Genomic DNA, 16,460 nt, shown 5'->3' with positions numbered 1-16,460 from the left:
GTCTGACATATGGATAAATTTAGGCACATCATATAACATATAACTTGATTGATATAGAAACAACCTAGATCAAAGTAACTGTCCCGTACTGACCAGGGAACCAATACATCCGGCATTGTTGCCATCATAAAAAGACCCCAGTGCTAAGAGATATCTGCAACTTAAATTTTTAAACCTTGCCCACTTTGAACATATTTTAAAAGCAAGATCATATATCGTAGTGTAGGTCACTTGGTAAATATGTATTGTTCAGAGTATGCACTTTTCCAACGTAGGCTGCAATAGATAGAAACAGACATATAACCGTCTTATCACCCTATATCAAATCTTCTTGTGTCCATATTTCTCACCAAGACCCATACAGCATAAGTCCTTCCACCTCAGCCAATACCCAGCTTATGCAGTTCATCTGCGATATTTATTTGCCGCAATCCCTGTTCACTGACCACAGTTCCATGCATGCAAGGCAAAAAAGGAGCCTCCAAAGCGCAACAGGAACATGAGACCGGCATATCCACTGCAGCCCAACTTAGGAATGGTAAGGTATGTCCCTGTCTCACGATATATGGCTGTAAAATTGAAATGGGCAAGAGGGAGTTTGTACCATGAGGGTGCTTTTCCTCTATACGATCCGGTAGAGTGTGGCTCATCATATCTCTATCGAGACAAATGGAAGCGTCCGCTCGCTGGGGGGAAACCACCCGACAGCACAGGTCCCAGGAATTAGAAGGTTCTACACCCTTGTCCCGGTCTGTGAGAGCATCAACATTCTCTATAGCAATAGTGGTACACCAATCCGTTTTTTGTGGAAGCATGTCATCTCTTACTGCGGTAGTTTTACAACACTCACGCAGTGTCGCAGTCAAACTGGTGAAGTGTTCATTTAGAAGCTGCGTCATTGCCGTTTCCCAGTTGATCAAGGCCTCCATGATGGTAGTCTCACAAACTAGCTGTTAGAGCCAAAAATGTCCATACAATAAGTGCAAATAGCTCCAGCTATTCTAAAAGTAGAAGATGTCTCCTTATAATGTGCTTAGGGTTATTAAGGGTTATTAAGCATTCTTTTTAAACATATTCAAGCCAGGAGCTCTTCACACACACGTCCATTTCCCTTGATAGCTGGCTCCGCCCCCTTTCTAATTTAATTTATTATCAAATGTTCTTCAATCTCTTGGTATCTTTTGTTGTAAGCTCAGGCGTACACACATGTCTGAAGCACTATATGGCAGAAGCTCAGCAAGAATGTTAGCCATTTGCAAGAGCAATAGAGGGCAGCAAATATGATAGAAGAAAATGGGAAACTTTTTATTAAAATAGTATGTTCTGTCTGAATCACAAAAGAAAACTAATTAGTTAACACATTTTATATTTGCTTAATTTGTTTTGAAAAAAATGAGTTTAACTTTGTTAATTTATTTTGCAAACAAGTACAGAAAACAGTCTCTTTTATTGCCTGTTTTATACTTTTCATGAATTGTCCTTCAACAGAAGAAAAAACCTAGGTTCCAATATGGAAGAGAAAACAATAATTTCCAAAATAATATTTCTGGAAAGAGGCTTGCAAGATAAATTTTTATTATTTTTATGCATTTTATGCAATTTTTATGCATTTTTATTATTCATTTGCAAAATTAATGAATTTGAATGAAATATGTCTGAAATTTGGTCACTGACTAAAGAAACTAATAAACAAGTAAAAAATATAGTTCATTTGTTAATCATTTACTCTTCCATATTAAATGGTGGAATTTAAATGAATAACAACACATTTTTTATTAGTCAGAGCGAATGTTGGATACAATTAGTTTAAATTAGTTTGTTTTTTAAATGTTTATTGAAAACACATTTTTGCTGATGTCTGTTAAAGGGGCATGATACCCAAATGTTGAAGCTGACTAGAAAATATCACCTAGCTCTATGTAAAAAAGAAAGATATTTTACCTCAAAATTTTCTTAGTAGCCAAATTCTACTATAAATGCACTATTAGCAGCCAATAAGGATGCTAGTCCCAGGACTTGCAAGGGAGCTTGCATCTGGCATGTGCAAGTCATGTTATTTCCCTCCTCAGCAATAATGAAGCTGACAGTAGCTGCAGGATAACTGTTTACAGAGCACTTACTTGTGCAAGCTAAATACATCTGTTATGATAATGTTATCTCGGTTGGGTTCCATATTGTGTAAAGATTCCCAGTGTGCACGTACCCTGCAGTGAAATAGTAATGTAACAGTCCAGTATTGGGATAGCAGCACCAAAGGGTTCTTTGTTAAGTGCACGTATGGCTGAGTAACACTGCTTTACTCCATATCCACATGTAAATCACAAATAGCCATCAGCACAGTAATCTTCTAAAAAAACTTTATTGGAACAATCTGTCAGCGACGTTTCGAGGTATTACCCTCTTAATCATGCTAGTAAAATGATCACTTCATTACATTTAAATACTCTCTCAATGGCGCCAAACTGACCTCTCAGGGACCTAAGGTCGCCATCTAGTGGCTAAATAACACCTACACCATTTAAAAACAGTTTTTAAGTAACAGTATTCAAATTAAAAACCAAAAATCCATAAGGATCTCATTAGAACACCAGGGAGGCCCATAGTGGCCTGTGTAGAGTCTGTTTTTACAAACATATCCAAGTATTTGGATAGACTACTACAGCCAGAGGTTGCCAACATGGCAAGTTACATCAAAGATACAGGACATTTCCTTATGAAAATTAAAACACTGGAATTTCCTAAAGATAGGTACCTGCTGTTCACCATGGACGTCAAAAGTCTCTATACGTCGATAAAACATGAGACAGGCATAGCCGTAATTAAAAAGACTTTCATGGTGAACAGCAGGTACTCTATACCTCAGTGCCAATTTCTAGAAGATTTATTCAGATTGATTTTATTTTGGAATGTTTTTCTGTTTCAGGATCAGTGGTTTAGACAAAAGAAGGGAACAGCCATGGGCTCCAATGTTGCCCCATCATACGCCAATTTGTACATGATCGAATTTGAAGAACGCTATGTATATGAAAGTGAACTCTATAAGAGATATGGCGCCATCTGGTGGCGATATATAGATGACGTCTTTGGCGTGTGGTGGGGCAACGTTGAGAGCCTCTTGGAGTTTGTGAGTGAATTGAACTCTAAGGTGAGAGGGCTTCAGTTTACGGTATAGTGAACAAACAGTTACCTTTTTGGATACAAGTGTGTCAAAGTGAAATAATGTCCTTAATGTAGACTGTTACAAACTGCTATTTGTAACTGGCCCTTTAAATGGAAAATTGCCCTGCTTCCCTGGATTTTGGAGAAGCCTATTTGCCAGCCTCCTTCCTCATGACTATGGCCCCTGGAAGATTGTGCCCCTGAAAACATTAACTTTTATTGGGTGTGTATGGCCCTTTAAGAACCGTCTGGGGACATATTGTGACTTTGGTGAACAATGCCCCTTTAAGACTATGTCCCCAGACCTGTAAAATAACTTGTCCCTGGCTTTCTCCCACTTGGTTCAGTAAATAGGGCTTACTGAACCAAGTACCACACAGGCAGAGTGTTCCACAGAAAGGGAGCACTATTACAAAAACATTAGTTTTCATTGTGTGCCATTAAGAGTTAATTTTGTTCAATTCTAAATACAAGTTTGCTGGGATCAGCTCTAATTAAGTTTAGGGATAAACATTCCCATTGTCTAATCAGACTGCTAGTGATAAGGTGGACTGCATTGTTTTCTTGTGTGCTAAATTGTTATCTGCTGAAGAAATGTAATTCTACTATGGCCTGTAAAAGGGCGTTGTCTCTATCTAAATGTATCAAATGTGTGATTGGGGATTTTATGCCTCCCCCTGAGAGTGTCCTTTTTGCATGTAACCTCACTAAAAAGCAGGCTGTGTGTTCCAGCACATCAGACCTATTCTGACCCTCTAACTTGCAGCTTTGACTCATGTTTGTAGGGGACAGCTATAATCACTACAGGGATTGCTATGCTCTATATACTCCCTTAGCTACTGAGCTCCTGTAAGAGCTCTTGTTCCTGATCCTGCTTCGCTGTACAGAAGGAAGAGGTTCACCTACTGGAGCCTGGTCGTAGGTCCAGGGCGCAGAGCAGATGGCGAGATACCAGCCCAGCAGCGGTGGTTCGTAAAGTCTGCATTACGTATGGTGGCTACGCAGTAGTTATAGTGTCTACGGTGCTGCTGATCCTTTGGTGAGCGCTAGGAGCATCCTTTTCTACGGTCCAACTTCCAGCCAGCCTGGAGGCAACCGTAACATAGACTTATATACAAAGGAAACAGACAAAAATACACTGTTACACTTTAAAAGTTTTCACCCTAAGAGACTGATTGAATCACTCCCTAAAAGTCAGCTCGTTAGAGTAAAAAGAATAGTTAACAATGATTCACTTTGTAAAAAAGATTAAATGAAATGGATAATAAATGTATTACTTGGGGTTACCCACGTGAGTTAGTAGAGGAGAAAATTAGGGAAGTAGAACATCCTGAGATTAGAAAACATCAATTAGATGGAAAGAAAGCCAACAAATTGGTCTTTGTGTCACAATATAATCCTCACAGTGAGATTATTAGCAAAGCTATTAAAAGAAATTGGCACGTATTAAGAGATTGCAATCCCTCAATAGAAGAATTCAAGGAACCATCTTTAATGGCCTTTAGAAGGGTTAGTAACATCAGAGACCAATTAGTTAGATCAGATGTGGGTCCGGCCAGAGAAATAAAACAGACATATATTGGGTGTAAAAATAAGGGTTGCTTTCCTTGCCTAAATTGTGCCAGCTGCAACTCTATGATAAAGGGCAAGAGCTTCTATCATCCTCACAATGGGAAAGAATATAATATTACAGGGTACCACACATGCAATAGTAGCTATGTCATTTATTTAATCAAGTGTCCGTGCTCTTAAATTTACTTGGGGGAGACCACCCAATTAATAAGAGAAAGACTTAGCCAACATAGATCAAACATCAGAAGAAAGAATTTGGATGCTCCCTTGTCAAAACATTTTATTGACAAGGATCATGCAATCAGCCAGCTTAGGTGGCAAATCATTGAGCACATTAATTTTCAACGCAATGGAGGAAACAGAGAAACATTGTTAAAACAGCGTGAAATGTGGTGGATACACCACTTTGACACATTAATCCCAAGAGGTTTAAATAGGGATTTTGACTTATCATGTTTTCGATAGTCTGTCCCTATTTGAAATAACTAAAATAACTATTCCACTAAATTCCATGATTTACAACTATTTAATGTTTAATATTTAATGTTTAATATTTAATATTCAACATTTAATAATGCTCTGTAATTACACAAGTTAAAAACTAATTAAATTGACTGCTACATTATAATTCACATAAGGCATATATGAACAAGAAAAGTTATATATATTGATACAAGTGTTACAAATGTTATGTTATCCCTATGTTTTTAATTTTAATACTGTTACTTAAAAAACTGTTTTTAAATGGTGTAGGTGTTATTTAGCCACTAGATGGCGACCTTAGGTCCCTGAGAGGTCAGTTTGGCGCCATTGAGAGAGTATTTAAATGTAATGAAGCGATCATTTTACTAGCATGATTAAGAGGGTAATACCTCGAAACGTCGCTGACAGATTGTTCCAATAAAGTTTTTTAGAAGATTACTGTGCTGATGGCTATTTGTGATTTACATGTGGATATGGAGTAAAGCACTGTTATCAGCCATACGTGCACTTAACAAAGAACCCTTTGGTGCTGCTATCCCAATACTGGACTGTTACCTTACGTTTACCAGGTAGACCACAAACAATAAGAAGTCTGTCTCAACTCCATTGTAGCCTGAATATAGACCTCAAGGCACAAGTCAGATAATGCAGTAAACATCCCTTCGATGAAGAAGGGTCAGGACATAAGGAAGAGACCACAATTTCTTGATTGATGTTGTGGACTGACACAACCTTAAGAAGAGAACCTAATTAGTTTGTAGATGGACCTAACGGCATGGAACACCAGATAAGGAGGGTCACACTGCAGGACAGCAGTCTCAGAGACTGCAGAACAGAGCTGAAGCAATAGTCAGTCGAACCAGACCCTTCCAAGAAATAACTAAGGGTCACCATCATGTATAGGCTCAAACGGAGCCCTAGCAAAAAAACTTGAACAAGATTTAAACTCTGAAGAGGAATCTTGGATCTTAAAGACAGGTCTGATCATAATCAGAACCTAAACAAAGAACTGCACATCTGGAAGCTCAGCAATCCTCTTATGTTGTAAAACAGACAAAGCTGAAATCAGTCCCCTCAAGAAATTAGCAGAAATGCCCTTCTCCAGACCATCCTGGAGAAAAAAAGGAGAATAAATAGGTTCTCCACACCTTAAGGTAGATGCAACGAGTAACCAGCTTACAAGCCTGAATGAAAGTATCAATAACTCTCAAAGAAAACCTCTCTTGGCTAAGACTAAGTGTACCATCTCCATGCAGTCAGCCTCAGAGAATCTAGATCTTGATGAAGGAAGGCACCGACATGGTAACCTCCACGGAGGAGAAGATGACATACTCAACTATGTTCTTCGTGGCCACAATGAGGCAATCAGTATCACCGACGCCTGCTCCTGTCTGATTCGAGCCACCACCCGAGAGAGGAGTAGAATTGGCGGGTACAGAGAAACCAGGTTGAAACTCCATGGCACCGCTAATGCATCTATTAGCTCCACCTGTAGATCCCTGGACCTCAACCCATATCTGGGTAGATTGGTATTGAGATGGGATGCCATTAGGTCTATTTCTGGCATCCTCATTTTGCTACAAATCTCCGCAAACACATCGGGATGGAGAGACCATTCCCCCAGATAAAAAGGATTGTCTGCTGAGAAAATCTGCTTTTCAGTTGTCCACACCCAGAATGTGGATTGCTGACAGCGAATAGTTGTGGGCTTCCGCCCATTCCAGAATCCAGGATACTTCCCTCATTGCTAGGGAGCTTCTTGGTACTCCCAGGTGGATGATGTAGGCCACTGAGTGTATTTGTCTGATTAGACTGATAAACTGGGACTAATCCAGCAGGGGCCAAGCCTTCAGAGCATTGAAGCTTGCCCAAAGTTTCAGAATGTTGATCGGGAGAGAGCTCTCCTCCTGAGAACCCAGGCCCTGTGCCTCTTGGCAGCCCAAACGCCCCCCCATTCTGATGGACTTGCTTCCGTAGTCAATCACCCAGGATGGCCCTAAGAAAGATGTCCCACGAGACCGGAGATCCAGACCAAGCAACTAGGAGATTGAATCTCTCGACCGGATGTCCAGAGAAATCTGTTGAGACAGATCTGAATGATCGTCATTCCACTGACTTATCATCCCCCAATGTAACGGCCTGAGCTGGAAACTGACAAAGGAAAAGACATAAACTAAGCCAAAGATGGCCTTAAGGAGGTCTGGAAGACACGACATGTTAAAGCTAGCATCTCTGCTCCTGATATATATATATATATATATATTCTCATATAAAGACATAGTATAGTACCCAGGATTGTGCCCTGAGGAGAGATTCTGAATGGTCTTCTGCTAGATGAAACAGTGATTCTTTAAAGATATTATCATCCAAGACCCCTAGAACCCACATACAAAATCTTGGAGCAGTAGCTAAACCAGACAAAATGAAACTCAAAGTGCTGGTCTAGGTACACAAAGCCCAGGAACTGGAAGTGTCCATTGAGGGTTGGAACATAAAGGTAGGCAACCTACAGATCAATAGAGGTCATGAACTGCCCTTCGTGTACTAAGGGAAAAATAGACCTTACTGTCTCCATCTCAAACGAGGCGACAGTCAGAAAAGTTGCTAAAGCACTGTAGGTCCAGAAAAGGATGGAAGTTTCCTTTCCCCTTCTAGGACCACAAGAAGGTTTGTCCAACCTCTTTCTGTGATAGGAAGTGGGACAATGAGTCCTAGGTAGGACAGATCCCACACACAACCCAGAAAGGAATCCCTTCTTCATGGTCTAGGACAGTGTTTTTCAACCAGTGTGCCGTGGCACACTAGTGTGCCGTGAGAGATCCTCAGGTGTGCCACGGCAGACTGACAACAGTGTGACATATTTTTTAAACTTTGCTTGTTTTTTACTCCCAGTGCAGGGGTAGTTTGTAGGAGGCATGGCATAACAGCACAATACATACAGTATGTGTGTGTTTGTGTGTATGTATATATATATGCTGTATTAGGCTACAATGTGTGATTTTTTTAAAATTTTGGGATGGTGGTGTGCCACAGGATTTTTTAATGTAAGAAAGTGTGCCACGGCAAAAAAAAGGTTAAAAATCACTGGTCTAGGAGACAGGCTTGAGAAAAGCAAACCCTGATCTATGACCTGCGGAAACTTTGGATACTGCACATACCTGAACCAAGCAACTGAAAGGAGCATAGATTGCCCCCTACGCCATCCAGGAAAGGATTGGGGGCCATGCCTCCATGCTGACTTGGAATCAATGGGCTTCTTGCCCTGCTTGGACTTAATCTGGGATTGAGCCAGTTTCCCAGAACTCTTGGGTTGCTCTGGCCTAGCGTAAATCTCTGACGCTGGGCCGAATTCCTCAGAAATGTTCTCTTCTCAAACGGAAAGAGGACTGTAACCATAAAGGTAGAGGAACCAAATCAAATCCTTCCCATAAAGCGAAGGAGAGAGATTAAACTCAGAAGGCATGTCTGTCAGAGCGACTAACAGCCTGAGCAGAAAAAACCTTAAGCTCTAGATTTGGGCTAGTAATCTGAATAAATGTATAACAGATCAAAGAATTATAAACTCCAAGGCCATAATTCTATCTTGAACTTGACGAGGGATCACCTTGACACATTCGAGAAGGAGATGCATCGATAGGTAGCCGTTCCAGCAACTGCGGCAACAGACGCCGTCAGTAAAAATAATCCCTTAAAATGAAACATCTTTAAAAAAAGTGTTTCCACCCTAAATCCAGCAGCTCTAAATACAATGAATTATATCCAAATGGGGAAGAAATACATTTGGCAATCGCACAATAGTGTCTGCCAGGTTGGATGTTGAAGGAAAAACCCCTCTATTGAGCCCGGAATAGGGAAAACAGAAAGGTAGACTCAACCTTGCCGTCTGGCCTATTGATCCTAGGAACCTCCGATATTGTCAAGACTTTCTTGAGAAGAAAGCGTAGACTATCAACTCTAAATCTAAAAAGTGTATCCTCCACCATTGGAGAATTAAAGCCAATAGACTCCGACCCAGCCAGTTCATACTCTGGAGCCTCAGAGAGAACCGCATCCTCAGATAACTGATCGGGTATAGCCAATAGAAGTACATGATGCTCCTTGGACAGGAGTGTAAGACTTAACCTTTCGCTTGTGTCATGGATATTGGGCTGCCGGGATTGATCCCTTACCCCCTTATGGCCTCACCCCTGCTGTCTCTCAGCGGTTTTGGGCTCCTCAGAGCAACCGAGATTCCCCAGACCCTCTGTTCCCATTGTTTTGTGTATGGAATGTCATCTTGGAAGAGCTGGTCGCTGACCACCACTTTCCCCTTTGGCCGGCCGGGCCCCTGGAACTACCGGTCGGCCGCATCATCCAGGATTACCGGTGCCCTTTGACCCAGGTCGCTTCAGTGGCCCTTTGTCCCAGAGCTCCTATCTTCTGGGGTTTGTTGCCTCTCAGGGTGGGCCAGAGGTGGCGTGATTGCCTGAAGGGAGCTCCCTTGGGAACTGGTGGTTCTGATTCCCCCTATAACCCCTATTCTCCCCAGACTTTCAGGTGGACGTTTAAACCAGCATAACTCCGGATCACATCGCTTTTTGGACTGTAGATTCTGGGGACCGAGATCTTTAAAATGACACCCTGGAAGTGCTGCCACTTCCTAAGGATCACCCCGAAAACTGCCACCCCTGGGTACTGGGAATCTGTAGGACCATGGCTGTTATGGCCGGCACCAGCCTGTCTGGAGGGGCGAGAATTGTGGAAAACTGTGGCATTGTCTCATGTCTTATCAAGATGAGTTGTATGTAGAAAAGTTGTGTGTCCCAATAATGTCAGTTCTTATTTCACCTGAATACTAGTCTGTCTAGTCATTTAGGTGGGCTCCTGCTAGAATCACTTTCCTGGGCTACATAGCAGCTTGTTCCAGGCAGTGGAAGGACCCCTTTGGCAGAGCTACACAGTCGGGGTAGCCGGGGATCCGTCACATTGGATGGCAGTGGTGGGATGCTTCAGTCTACCTGGAACGTCCAAACCACCAACTGAAAATCTTGCCGGATGGAGCAGTACCATGGGCTCCAGAAGGAAGAATTGAGAACTTTGCTGCAGGCAAGAGGGACAGTTGCTGGCAACAAGACAAAAGCAGTGCTCCTAGCCGAACTGATGGAGGACGATCAGGCTAGCGAGCAGGCTGGTGAGTCGGACAGCGACCAAAGTGGGGGATGGCCCAGTACAGCCTCCACTCAAGGGACTACAATGTCCGACCTTCAGCGGCAGATACAGTGGAAACTGGCTCTCTATGGATCCAACCCCCCCAAGGAGATCATTACTCGGATAGTGACTGAAGCCACCAATGTACATATGTTGGAGCTTCAGAAGTCTATGGGGGGGTGATGCCAGATCCCCTGGACCCCCCTTCCTGGCCCAAGAAACTACCTTACAGGGCTTTCCAAGCATTCCAGGATGATGAGAGCGAGGATATTGACCGCTACCTACAATTATTCGATACCCAGTGCCGGATGCATGGGGTCACTGATGCCGATAGGGTTACTATCCTATTTGGGAAACTGTCCGGTAGGGCCCTAGAGGCTTTCCACACTGTCCCCTCCAGAGATCAAGACAACTATGACCGGGTGAAGGAACGCATCCTTGCCCGGTATGGACTCACACCGGAGGGACTACAAAGGGGAGTACAAAGACAAGAGGAGCAGCCTTATACCGAGTTTGCCCACCGCTTAGCTTGGTCCTTGAACTCCTGGGTTACTGGGTGCCACATCACGACCCTAGTCGAAGCTGTTCAACTCACCCTCCTGGAGCAGTTCTGCAACCGCACCCCAGCAGAGATAAGGGACTGGGTAAAGGACCCAGAACAGCTGACCAAGCCGCCGCCCTGGCCAATCAGTATGTGGATGCCTGGCGTCTGGTGGCCACAGACCTCCGGCCAGCAACCCACTCCGCTCCAGCCCCAGCTCAACCCACAACAGTTTTTCGGCAGCCCCAGACCCAGTCGCCCCCTATTTACCCGGCCGGAGACAGCAATCCCCGGGGGTGTTATGGGTGTGGACACCCCGGCCATGTTATACGGAACTGCCCAACAAGACAAAGAAACCCCCCAGCCCAGCTGCCAAGGAACCCTGCACCAACTCTGTGTGGGATTCCTCAAGCCCGCACCTACCAGGCCGCTGCCCATTGTGCGCATACAGCGAGCTCTAACCCCTATGCTGAGTGGACAGGAGAAGAAGTGGGTGTCTTGCACCATGTCAGCTCAGTGGGCCAAGACAACCGACAACAACATTGGCAAGATGTCTGGGTCAACGGGCAGGCGGCTCAAGGAATAAGAGATAATGGGGCCACCGTTACTTTGATTCAGCCTCACCTCGTTCCCCCCTCTGGCTGCACTGGGCGGACCCTTGCTGTGGGGGTAGTGGCAGGTGCTGTTCTGAGGGTTCCTTCAGCTTGAATCCATTTGGATTGGAAAACCAACTCCCGCAATGTAGAAGTGGGGGTTATGCAACACATCCCTGCTGACATCCTGTTTGGAAACGACATCGGCCACCTTGTCTCTGCCTTTGTGGGGTATACCCTGCCGGGTACCTGCCCAGTGACTACCCGCCATCAGACCAGATGCAAAGTCACCTCACCAACTCTGGGGACCCAGGTAAGACCTACTAGCCTGACTCCAACCTTACTCCGACTGCTCATCCCCACTAACCCCAAACCTGCCGACACCCCCTCCTGGGCAACCATTTCCGACTTTGCCAAAGAGACCATGAGTGACCTGACCCTAGCCCCTTACCAAGACCGAGTAGGGGCTGATGCCCAGGGCCCCAGCGATGAACGGTTCCAGTGGGAGGGAGAGCTCCTGTACCGGATCTCCAAGAGGAGAAAAGGACCGGTGCCCAAACACCAGCTGGTCATACCGAAGAAGTTTCGGTCCAACCTGCTGAAAATAGGGCATGACATTCCCTTAGCCGGTCACTTAGGCAAGCAAACGACCCACCACTGCTTGACTCAAACCTTCTTCTGGCCAGGCATTACAGTGGATATCAAGGAATACTGTAAATCCTGTGAGGTTTGCCAGAAGGTAGGAAAGATGGGAGACCATACGAAATCCCCCCTCCATCCTCTGCCCATTTTTGATGAACCCTTTAGCCGAGTGGCAGTAGACATTGTCAGTCCATTAGAATGGCCCAGCCCCTCAGGGAAGAGATACATCCTTACAGTGGTAGACTATGCCACCCAATACCCAGAGGCAATCCCCTTGGCCAATATCCAGGCGAAGACCATAGCAGTTGTGATGCTCCGGATATTCACTAGGGTAGGCTTCCCTTGTGGAGTAGTTTCAGATCAGTGAACACAGTTCACTGCGGAAATAACTCAATAAATCTGGAAATTGTGCGGGATTAAACCCCAGCACAGCACCCCTTACCATACCCAGATGAATGGGCTGTGTGAGGTTTAACAGGACCCTGAAGCCACTGCTTCAGACGTTCTCGGCCACTCACAAGGACAGGGAAAGATTCCTGCTGCACCTCCTCTTTGCATATCGAGAGGTGCCTCAGGAATCCACAGGCTTTTCCCCTTTTGAACTACTGTACTGTAAGAACCAACATGTAATGGAACTATATTAGATTTAGTACTTACAAACAGTGATATAGTATCTGAGGTGTCTGTGGGTGAGAACTTAGGCTCTAGTGATCATCAATCTGTATGGTTTAATATTCAGGCAAAGGTACTGAGCAACCATAGTAAAACAAAAGTCTTAGGCCTAGATTTGGAGTTCGGCGGTAGCCGTCAAAACCAGCGTTAGAGGCTCCTAACGCTGGTTTTGGCCGCCCGCTGGTATTTGGAGTCAGTGATTAAAGGGTCTAACGCTCACTTTACAGCCGCGACTTTTCCATACCGCAGATCCCCCTACGCCATTTGCGTAGCCTATCTTTTCAATGGGATCTTTCTAACGCCGGTATTTAGAGTCGTTTCTGAAGTGAGCGTTAGAGCTCTAACGACAAAATTCCAGCCGCCTGAAAATAGCAGGAGTTAAGAGCTTTCTGGCTAACGCCGGTTCATAAAGCTCTTAACTACTGTACCCTAAAGTACACTAACACCCATAAACTACCTATGTACCTCTAAACCGAGCTCCCCCCACATCGCCGCCACTCGATTAAAATTTTTAACCCCTAATCTGCCGACCGCCACCTACGTTATACTTATGTACCCCTAATCTGCTGCCCCTAACCCCGCCGACCCCTATATTATATTTATTAACCCCTAATCTGCCCCCCACAACATCGCCGCCAGCTACTTAAAATAATTAACCCCTAATCTTCCGACCGCAAAGCGCCGCCACCTACGTTATCCCTATGTACCCCTAATCTGCTACCCCTAACACCGCCGACCCCTATATTATATTTATTAACCCCTAATCTGCCCCCCTCAACGTCGCCGACACCTGCCTACACTTATTAACCCCTAATCTGCCGAGCGGACCTGAGCGCTACTATAATAAAGTTATTAACCCCTAATCCGCCTCACTAACCCTATCATAAATAGTATTAACCCCTAATCTGCCCTCCCTAACATCGCCGACACCTACTTTCAATTATTAACCCCTAAACTTCCGATCGGAGCTCACCGCTATTCTAATAAATGTATTAACCCCTAAAGCTAAGTCTAACCCTAACACTAACACCCCCCTAACTTAAATATAATTTACATCTAACGAAATAAATTAACTCTTATTAAATAAATTAATCCTATTTAAAGCTAAATACTTACCTGTAAAATAAACCCTAATATAGCTACAATATAAATTATAATTATATTATAGCTATTTTAGGATTAATATTTATTTTACAGGCAACTTTGTATTTATTTTAACCAGGTACAATAGCTATTAAATAGTTAAGAACTATTTAATAGCTACCTAGTTAAAATAATAACAAATTTACCTGTAAAATAAATCCTAATCTAAGTTACAAATAAACCTAACACTACCCTATCAATAAAATAATTAAATAAACTACCTACAATTACCTACAATTAACCTAACACTACACTATCAATAAATTAATTAAACACAATTGCTACAAATAAATACAATTAAATAAACTAGCTAAAGTACAAAAATAAAAAAGAACTAAGTTACAGAAAATAAAAAAATATTTACAAACATAAGAAAAATATTACAACAATTTTAAACTAATTACACCTACTCTAAGCCCCCTAATAAAATAACAAAGCCCCCCAAAATAAAAAATTCCCTACCCTATTCTAAATTAAAAAAGTTACAAGCTCTTTTACCTTACCAGCCCTGAACAGGGCCCTTTGCGGGGCATGCCCCAAGAAGTTCAGCTCTTTTGCCTGTAAAAAAAAACATACAATACCCCCCCCCCAACATTACAACCCACCACCCACATACCCCTAATCTAACCCAAACCCCCCTTAAATAAACCTAACACTAATCCCCTGAAGATCTTCCTACCTTGTCTTCACCATCCAGGTATCACCGATCCGTCCTGGCTCCAAGATCTTCATCCAACCCAAGCGGGGGTTGGCGATCCATAATCCGGTGCTGAAGAGGTCCAGAAGAGGCTCCAAAGTCTTCCTCCTATCCGGCAAGAAGAGGACATCCGGACCGGCAAACATCTTCTCCAAGCGGCATCTTCGATCTTCTTCCATCCGGAGCGAAGCGGCAGGATCCTGAAGACCTCCAGCGCGGAACATCCATCCGGACCGACGACTGAACGACGAATGACTGTTCCTTTAAGGGACGTCATCCAAGATGGCGTCCCTCGAATTCCGATTGGCTGATAGGATTCTATCAGCCAATCGGAATTAAGGTAGGAATTTTCTGATTGGCTGATGGAATCAGCCAATCAGAATCTAGTTCAATCCGATTGGCCGATCCAATCAGCCAATCAGATTGAGCTCGCATTCTATTGGCTGATCGGAACAGCCAATAGAATGCGAGCTCAATCTGATTGGCTGATTGGATCAGCCAATCGGATTGAACTTGATTCTGATTGGCTGATTCCATCAGCCAATCAGAAAATTCCTACCTTAATTCCGATTGGCTGATAGAATCCTATCAGCCAATCGGAATTCGAGGGACGCCATCTTGGATGACGTCCCTTAAAGGAACAGTCATTCGTCGTTCAGTCGTCGGTCCGGATGGATGTTCCGCGCTGGAGGTCTTCAGGATCCTGCCGCTTCGCTCCGGATGGAAGAAGATCGAAGATGCCGCTTGGAGAAGATGTTTGCCGGTCCGGATGTCCTCTTCTTGCCGGATAGGAGGAAGACTTTGGAGCCTCTTCTGGACCTCTTCAGCACCGGATTATGGATCGCCAACCCCCGCTTGGGTTGGATGAAGATCTTGGAGCCAGGACGGATCGGTGATACCTGGATGGTGAAGACAAGGTAGGAAGATCTTCAGGGGATTAGTGTTAGGTTTATTTAAGGGGGGTTTGGGTTAGATTAGGGGGATGTGGGTGGTGGGTTGTAATGTTGGGGGGGGGGGGTATTGTATGTTTTTTTTTACAGGCAAAAGAGCTGAACTTCTTGGGGCATGCCCCGCAAAGGGCCCTGTTCAGGGCTGGTAAGGTAAAAGAGCTTGTAACTTTTTTAATTTAGAATAGGGTAGGGAATTTTTTATTTTGGGGGGCTTTGTTATTTTATTAGGGGGCTTAGAGTAGGTGTAATTAGTTTAAAATTGTTGTAATATTTTTCTTATGTTTGTAAATATTTTTTTATTTTCTGTAACTTAGTTCTTTTTTATTTTTGTACTTTAGCTAGTTTATTTAATTGTATTTATTTGTAGCAATTGTGTTTAATTAATTTATTGATAGTGTAGTGTTAGGTTAATTGTAGGTAATTGTAGGTAGTTTATTTAATTATTTTATTGATAGGGTAGTGTTAGGTTTATTTGTAACTTAGGTTAGGATTTATTTTACAGGTAAATTTGTTATTATTTTAACTAGGTAGCTATTAAATAGTTCTTAACTATTTAATAGCTATTGTACCTGGTTAAAATAAATACAAAGTTGCCTGTAAAATAAATATTAATCCTAAAATAGCTATAATATAATTATAATTTATATTGTAGCTATATTAGGGTTTATTTTACAGGTAAGTATTTAGCTTTAAATAGGAATAATTTATTTAATAAGAGTTAATTTATTTCGTTAGATGTAAATTATATTTAAGTTAGGGGGGTGTTAGTGTTAGGGTTAGACTTAGCTTTAGGGGTTAATACATTTATTAGAATAGCGGTG

General features: G+C 43.1%; 1 protein-coding gene across 1 annotated transcript in view; it reads right to left on the bottom strand.

Moving 5' to 3' along the window:
* Positions 1-208: 208 nt before the first annotated feature.
* LOC128636572 (major histocompatibility complex class I-related gene protein) overlaps positions 209-16,460 on the bottom strand; it is a 90,401-nt gene continuing 74,149 nt past the window's right edge. Inside the window, exons 6-7 of the mRNA XM_053689567.1 lie at positions 605-950; positions 209-276 (exon numbers count right to left, since the gene is read on the bottom strand). Of these exons, the coding sequence (XP_053545542.1) occupies positions 209-276; positions 605-950 (414 nt within the window). The remainder of the gene's footprint in view (positions 277-604; positions 951-16,460) is intronic.

The sequence above is a fragment of the Bombina bombina genome, chromosome 7, assembly GCF_027579735.1.
Source record: "Bombina bombina isolate aBomBom1 chromosome 7, aBomBom1.pri, whole genome shotgun sequence".
NCBI classification, from domain to species: domain Eukaryota; kingdom Metazoa; phylum Chordata; class Amphibia; order Anura; family Bombinatoridae; genus Bombina; species Bombina bombina.
This window is presented reverse-complemented; position numbering and strand designations above follow the sequence as displayed.